General features: G+C 44.9%; 1 protein-coding gene across 1 annotated transcript; it reads right to left on the reverse strand.

The window, feature by feature from the left end:
* Window positions 1–294: 294 nt before the first annotated feature.
* LOC147883851 (pentatricopeptide repeat-containing protein At3g16610-like) lies at window positions 295–3572 on the reverse strand. Its single transcript, XM_087399160.1, has 3 exons — window positions 3436–3572; window positions 3294–3357; window positions 295–3173 (listed from the first exon to the last, which is right to left on the reverse strand). Exons 2-3 carry the CDS (start codon window positions 3348–3350, stop codon window positions 507–509), a joined length of 2724 nt encoding a protein of 907 aa, XP_087255286.1. The 5' UTR covers window positions 3351–3357; window positions 3436–3572; the 3' UTR covers window positions 295–506.
* Between the last annotated feature and the right edge of the window lie 5132 nt (window positions 3573–8704).

Raw genomic sequence — 8704 nt, forward strand, 5'->3', positions numbered from 1 at the left:
AAAATGGAGATTATTTTCCAGGGTTGTAAAAATATTTTTGTTTATCTTGATTATTAAATTTACTAGAGCTTCTTCCTTTGCCTCTATGAAATTCCCCTTTGGTGAAAATTGCATGATCATGATCTTTTGTATCAGTGTTTGCACCTCTTCTCATGCATTCTTCCATAAGCATATCTGATCTCAAATGATGGTGGCGATGCATGTCTAGAGACCATTGCTATCAAAATTGATCATGCTCTATCCTTAGTGTTCCTTTGGGTGTGTTGAGTAAAGCACACATAATAGACAGAGTAAAGCACACATAATAGACAACTTCTCGCTGTGCCCACATAATCCATTGTTCATTGCAACATTGGGCGTGTCCAAAGACATAGAATGGCAATCTAAAGCATTGCCCTCCTCCTGCATTGTCAGGGAAAGGCCTTCTAGCTTTGCATATATATCTTGCTTTGGGAATGTTTAGTATCCCCTACCACAAAGGTATGCACAATTCCATTAACGTCAGTTCAACTCTGTTCTGGCTTCTTCCATGCATGTTCAGTCTGTCTTATTGGCTCGATCTTCTTTTCATCATCCTGCATGGGAGCCCCTGCATAGATGTTAGACATTAAAATATAGGCTGCAACACCCTTTTCATCCAATCGGACTGCATGTTCAAAAGCCTGTCTTCCAAGCTCTACATTACCCCATTTTTCGCAAGCACCCAACACAGTATGCCACACTGCAAGATTAGGTTGGAAAGGCATCTTTTCCACCATCGCTCTTACTTCATCTAATTGGCCTGCACGGCCAAAGAGATCAATAATACAAGTGTGGTGCTCAAGACTTGGGCTAATATTGAAGTCTTTGCTCATGGCCTCAAAGTACTTTTGGCCCTTATCCACTAGACCTGCATGACTGCACACCATAAGAACACTAAGGAATGTGACATCATCTGGATTTACACCTTCTCCTCTCATCTTGTCAAGCATACGAAAAACAATTCTACTTTCTCCTACACGAGCATATCCTGCAATTAATGCATTCCATGAAACTACATTTGGAGACAGATCCTGTAGTTGCATCTGTTGAAAACAGTTCTCTGCTTCCTTAACAAGCCCGTTTTGGGCATATCCTGCAATTAGTGCATTCCATGAGACTACATTTCGAAGTGGAAGCTTATCAAACATGTCCCGTGCTTTCGCAAGCAAGCCACATTTAGCATACATATCAACCAAGGCGGTGCCAACAAAAAGATCTCTTTCCAACCCCTTTTTGGCAATGTCAGCATGTATTTCACAGCCCTTATCTATGGCTCCTATGCTGCCACAAGCTTTCAAGCTGCAAACAAATGTGACAGCATCGGGAGACACACCCTCCAACTGCATCTGTTCGAGACAACTCATTGCTTCCTCACCAAACCCGTGTTCAGCATACCCTGCGATCAGTGCAGTCCATGACACTGCATCTCGAACAGAAAGCTGGTCGAATGCTTCTCGTGCTTTTGCAAGCAAGCCACATTTGGCATACATATCAACCAAGATGCTGCCAACAGAAGGATCTCTCTCCAACCCCTTTCTGGTGATCTCAGCATGTATTTTTCGACCCTTGTCTATGGCTCCTACACTGCCACAAGCTTTCAAGCAGGAAACGAACGTGACAGCATCCGGAGAGACACCCTCCAGTTGCATCTGTGCAAAACAGTTCAAGGCTTCCTCACCGAGCCCTTGTTTTGTATATCCTGCAATAAGTGCACTCCAAGACACTACATTTCGAACTGGAAGCTTTTCAAACACCTCCTGTGCCATTGCAAGTGAGCCACATTTGGCATACATATCAACCAAGGTGCTTCCAATGCAAGAATCTCTGTCAAACCCCTTTCTAGCAATTGCAGCATGTATTTCTCGGCCCTTCGCTATGTCTCCTACGCTACCACAGGCTTTCAAGCTGCAAACAAATGTGATATCATCTGGAGACACATCCTCCAGCTGCATCTGTCCAAAACAGTCCAGGGCTTCCTCACCGAGCCCATGTTCTGCATATCCTCCGATTAGCGCAGTCCAAGAGACTGCATCCCGAACTGGAAGCTTGTCAAACACTTCTCTTGCTTTTGCAAGTGAGCCACATTTGGCATACATATCTACCAAGGCACTGCCAACACGAGGATCTCTTTCCAACCCCTTTCTGCCAATCTCCGTGTGTATTTCTAGGCCCTTTTCTATGGCGCCTACGATACCACAGGATTTCAAGCTGCAAACGAACGTGACAGCATTTGGAGACACATCTTCCAGCTGCATCTGTGCAAAGCAGGCCAGCGCTTCCTCACCAAGGCTGTGTTCAGTGTACCCTGCAATTAGCACAGTCCATGAGACTACATCTCGAACTAGAAGTTTGTCAAAAGCCTTTTGTGCTTTTGCAAGCAAGCCACACTTAATATACATATCGACCAAGGTGCTGCCAACGAAACGTTCTCTTTCCAACCCCGTTCTGACAACCTCAGCGTGTATTTCTTGGCCTCTTTCCACATTTTTCAGTCTAGCACAAGCCTTCAGTACGGCCACAAAGGTGTACTTGCCAGGATGCACACTACCACCTTGCATTTTCTGGTACAGGCTGATGGCATGCTGTGATTCCCCACATTCGATATAACCTGTGATGAGAGAAGTCCAACAATGCTCATTCGCGTCAACCAACCTGTTAAAAACCTGAAGAGCATCGCACATGCTTCCACATTGCACCAACATTGGGACAAGGTGGTTGCCAAGAAATCTATGAGCTGCCAGTCCATTTTTGAGCATGTAAGCATGCAAGCGCTTTGCATACAGTACATTTTTCTCTTTTCTGCACTTCTGCAAGATGCGCACAAAGTTTTCAACCGATGGAAGTTGGGGCATGCGTTCCAAAGAAGTGAGTGCCTCCTCTAAGCTCAGCATCTCCCAGCCACTGTCATCTCGCAGTAGTTGTGCTGTAAATGTGTTCACCTGTACTCCAGGCTCCACGTTGGCCTTGCGATTGTTGACACTCTCCACAAAGCCATGATCTTCCAAGTTAGAGGATGCTTTGGCCCCCTGCATTCCCTTGCCTCTGAGCTCATTTTTATCGAGCATATCTTTAACCCAATCTTGATTGCACAATCCGTCTATCCATAGCCACTGGTTGGAGCTTTTATGCTTGAAATCTGGAGCCCTTGGGTTCTCCTGTTGCAACTGGTAACAGAGGTTCTCCTGTTGCAACTGGTAACAGAGCTGTCAGACGAGCCAATATGACCTACTAGTGCTACAGCTTAACTGCGCATATCAAGTTGTGGAACACACTTCTTGCTCTGAGGATTGTCCGACGACTGGCAGGGATCCGCGAAGTAGGCTAGCCATAAGCGATCTATCAATGAAAGGAACACCAGAATGAGAAACCATTGGGAGAAGATTGTGAGTGGAAGATAGGTATGTCCTGCAGTACCTGAGCCGGGATTTTCAAAGGTAGTTGGAGTACAGTTCTCCACCGCCGGTTTGAGGATCGGAAAACTCGTCCGTGGCGGACTATCGTTCCACAGCCCTGGAATGGGAAAGCTTTCATCTTCTCTTCTAACTGTCAAGTACGCCCGTCTTGGGTCGCTTTTGGCACTTTCAATTTTGAGTTTCATCTAATGCCCCCAAAAAGAAAAACTTCCCAAAAAAAACAAGATGAATATCATTCATAAGGCCTTCCCGAGATTAGAAAAGAAGACTAATTGAATGTGCAGCATGGAAAAGGGGGCAGAGAGGTGAGAGAGAGAGAGAAAGGGAGAGAGGGAGAAAGAGAGAGAGAGAGAGGGAGAAAGAGAGAGAGAGAGAGAGAGACAATTTGAAGGGAAGAAATTAGCAATGAGAGAGGGAGAAAGAGAGAGGATTTGAAGCGTTGGTGTGGCTCCATGCTGCGGGAATACCCTTAAAAAATGAGCTTTTGAAATGCCCATTGGCTTTACTTAGGCCTCCATATATGGCAAGCCAAAAACTCTAGTGTGGAGATTGGATCCTCCCCGCCTCTCGATCAAGCGATTTCAAATTTTATCGTAGCTTAACAAGATGAAAATTTCACTGGACTTGCCAAAGGAGATGTGACATCCTCACCCTTAGATTTATGACAAGTGTTAAATCCCCTCTCAGGTTATCCTTCTATCATAGCATTCATTTAAGGCCCTTGCACAACCCAAAACAAACACTTTGGCTTTCCCTTTGGCATGCCAAAACACTCCCAGACAAAGCCAGTACTCATTTAAAAGTGACACCTAAGAATTCCCCTAAACTTGAAAGTGACAGTTGACCAAATTTCCATCTATTTCTAAGGTGCCACATGGTGCACGAAGGGCTATGCCATGTGGTGCCCAATGCACTCTCCTTCCTTCGCATGCCTCTCCTTCTATTGCACATTAGGCTCAAAGAACACACTTCAGACTTAAGAAACCATCGAGCTCGAATTCGAATTGATGCCACATGATGTCGACATATCATTCATTGATCTTGGAGGTCCGCCGCAAGAGAGTTTGATGAAATTAGTGGATGTTACAGATCTCTTCGATAGATGATTCCGTCGCGAGATGTGCTTTGATGCTGGTGTGGCAAGAGAGTGTGCTGTAGAGTGTGGCATGCCAAAGGCAACTACATTGGAGAGCGAAGCTCCTTCAAAACCATTTGGACACTTTAGGTACATTAGCTCCATCCCTTGCTCTCTCTATCTCTTTGTCTCTCTCTCGGCATGTTCGCTGACAAGTTGCACGATCCAATACACAATTTCTACGAGCTATTCCTCTCTCAACCATGTATTATTGATGTCTGTCTCAGCTCCAACTGATTGTATGCATAGTGTGAGAGTTACGAGACCCAAAACAAGTACCGATGACATGCAATTCTCTAGCAAGAAGACGAGAAGAGCATGATGAAAAAAAGAGGAGGAATAGGAAGGTGGTGAGAAGGAGCTTCAAGGTAATGGGTGATGGCATGAGGGAGAAAAAAAGGGTGTAGCCATGGCAATAGAATCGGACTCGCCAAAGCCATCTCCACCTTGACATTTCCATTCGCATATCTGTGCATGATTTCCATTGGCTTGTGTTTGTGCGGTTAAGGGGTGCCGACATGTCGGACGTAGCCTTGCAATGATGGCATGGATTTCAAATGAAGGCTATGCTTCTTTGCATCCACTATAATGGACTAGCTTCATGTGCATGCCTGGATCTCCCGCCCCCCCCTCTTTCTCTCTCTCTCCCTCCCTCCCTCCTTCCCTCCCTCCCTCCCTCGCTCTGTGTGTGTGTGAGAGAGAAATAGAGAGAGAGAGAGAGAGAGAGAGAGAGAGAGAGAGAGAGAGAGAGAGAGAGAGAGAGAGAGAGAGAGAACAATCCATGAAAAACACAAACCAAATAGGAATAGAGCTAGTTAGGCTGGCCTTCAGTTTTTCATATTTCTTCCATAAGATATTCCATCATAGTAATCATGTATACTGTGTTGAGAGTTGTGGTGCCATGTGCACATGAATTAGAGGCCTAGGTATGTGATAAGAAATGTATTAAAGTAGCCACCCTAGGATGTGGACTACATGATGTGGAGATGTGGATTGAGGATATCCACAAGGAGAGATGTGGATCAGAGGATCCCACAAGTGTTGACTATTCAAAGGGTACTCTCTATATAAGAGGCCTATCATGTATTGTTGAGAATACACATTGCAAGAGATATAGATTTGCTATCTCCCTCTCACGTCTTATTCAGTGTGCTTTGAGCCTCCTTAGTTCTTCTGCTAATCTTGTGTGCACTAGGCTCAGTGGCAATCATATATTGGATCTTTTTCATGGTATCAGAGCTTCGGGTCATCCACTAAGTCTAGTTTGTAGATTAGTGTGTTTGTATATTGTTGTTTCTCATTTTGGGTATGGTTAGAAAAAGAAAAAATGGCACAATAGTATCATCTTTAGGGAGAGAGGATGAGAGTTAGTCCTTCACTGATTTAATTAAAGCTGAGTTGCTGCTACTGTGGAAGAAAGGTTGCTACAAGAATTGAGTTATTGCTCCACGAAGATTGATGGTGCTACGATTTTGCTATGAATAGATTGTTATCCTAAACACCAAAGGTAGCTATGCAAAGCTGCTTGTGTTACTGCATCATTTGTTGATAGTCCAACAAAGGTAAGCACCACAGCAACGCCTCGTGTTCTAGTCTGGGGCAGATGCTTAGCATACTTGGAAGTTGGATCTTTCAACCTCCATCAAAGGACCTATAGCGGCCTCCCAGTCTTGACTGAAGTAGCAAGCACCTCGCTTTGCTTGCAGCTGCTAGCTCCCCATCAAGAACTTAGTCTCGTCAACAATGACATGAGCTCCTTGGATTGGATGCAGTCTGTGAGATTGTTCTACTGTGATTCATTGATGGGGTTCACAGGCATCCCGGCTACTTTTATCTTCTACGACGACTTCCAAAACAATGGATTGTAGCTCTATTTCCCTCGTCTCTGACTACCTGCTCGTCTCCTCCCAGTGACCTCTTCAAATAATGATAACGGGCTCCGGTGCTCCTACAACAGCAGGGCAGCTCATGTGCAGTTTCTTCCATCAATGAAATGAACCATCTGCCTATGCTCATGCAGACCCACAGCTAATGGCGCACTGGGCGACGCTACAGGTGCACCCAAATCCAACACTCCTTTGCCAGTAACAACACACAGTTCGACTGGTGGAGAGGCGACTGCGCATGGTAGAAATTTGCAGCTCCGAGGCCACATAATGATTGGCAAACCTCCCCTGGTATATCCTCGATAGCAAACCCGCTTCAGCAAGCGAGACCAGCTTCGTTAGCAAACCCGCTTCAAGAAGCAACTCTCGGCCTGAATAGCTAGGCCTTGCCATTGCTCTAGCACATGGGCGACCAACCACCTCCAAGAAAAGCCTTTACAAAGCTCCTTCACATCGCACCATCACCTCTGACCTTATGCGCCTCAGCCGAGAAGAATACCTTACCTTAGAAATCTAAGGTTCTTAGAAAATTGGAATGTGGCAAAGTAACAACTAACCACGGTTCAAGTATTAGCCTTCGTTGACTATGCACGGTTAAGTTACCTCACCCTCTGCCACATCATCCGGGTGACACGTGTCAGGATTAGATCTGACCATGATTAAGTTTTTCTAAAACTTGGGTAAATTCAGTTTAGTTAGAAGATTGCTAGGTGGCATAGGGTGCCTTGCCAAGCACAGTCCTGCAAGCAGCATATGAACGTGCCAAGCACAGTCCTGCAAGCAGCATATGAACGCTTGTGCCACATCATCAAGGCCCCCTCTTCTTCATAGGATCTTCGACAAGCCGTAACTTCCAATCCAGGAAGAATTTGCACATGTTACAAAAAGGAAAAGTGATCGTCTTTTTGAGCTCTACGCACCTGTCAGATCAAAATCATTGTTAGCAATTAGATACTGCCAATATTGAATGAAATCAATTGGTAAGACCTTTGCAACAAATGACAAATCAAACATGAATGCACACATCGGTGTCATAAGCATGCCAAAAGCGCAAGTGTATCAGATGACCATAGCTCGAAACATGGCATCCACACATAAAGTATTAAAGCACATGGAAGAAAAAAGCATCCTGCATCAAGCTACATCAAGCGACGAAGACAATGACATCGACAACATGTATTGAGAAGCAACATCCTTTCCATCTTCAGCCCATATGTTTGTAAAACAAACCTGACCACCTGAGGGTAGCTATGAAAGCACCCAGGGGAGGATTTGATCTTGTAAAAACCTCACTTGACCACCTTATGTAGCAAGGTATGCACTAAGGGGAGGTGATGGATTTGTAACTCTCATCTGACCACCTTGCAGTAGCCAAAGGATCATGGCACCAAGGGGAGGTGTTGGGAGTTGTGGTGCCATGTGCACATGAATTATCAATGCCATCCACATGAGCCTATGCATGACGATAGCTAATGTGCACAAATATAGCAACCTGCAATATGGCATTGAAAAAAGAAATGACTATTGAAATAATTCAATATAATGCAACCATAAAAAAACCAATAACTCAATCACACATCACATGTTTGGAGAAATAATACTTTGATTGGATCTCATGCTGTGGTGCAAAGGTATAATTCTCTACAAAGTCCACCACTAAGACAACCAACCCTATAGGAAGTGTCCTCAAACATGCACGAAATTGACGATCCTCCCACTTCGCAGTGTGCGAGTGGCATATGTAGCAGTACAGCTTCCCTCGAAAACTGCCAATGAATACAACACGTGGAGTCTCCTTCCCCATAAGCTGCAACCTCCTCGACTATGCACCACCATCTAATGTAAGGGTACTATACTCATACTGCTGCCAATGAACCATCTGCACATCACAAGTATCTAGTGCAACTTGTGGCAGTCTAGCAAAGTCACCACACAAAGTACACTTGCCTTCCACACAATCAAGGGAGTGGAATAAAGCATCGCCATCTCGTGTACACAATATGCAATGAATGAAGTCATAAGGGCTAGTAGGAACCACTCCCCTATGACCATCAAGGGAATGGAATATGTCATACATCAATCCAAAATCCACATGGTAGCAACAACAGCACCTATCACACTCCTGAGAGCATCGCACAAACCATGGCCTACATCGCTCAAATGACCTCTGCCCAATCTTGAACTCCAGGTGCGCCTCTACAAACTGAGTGTACAACTAAGTCTGGGTACACTCCAAAAAACATGCACCA

Source organism: Dipteris shenzhenensis, chromosome 27, assembly GCF_047967505.1.
Source record: "Dipteris shenzhenensis isolate YYH24624 ecotype China chromosome 27, Dip_SZ_1.0, whole genome shotgun sequence".
NCBI lineage: Eukaryota > Viridiplantae > Streptophyta > Polypodiopsida > Gleicheniales > Dipteridaceae > Dipteris > Dipteris shenzhenensis.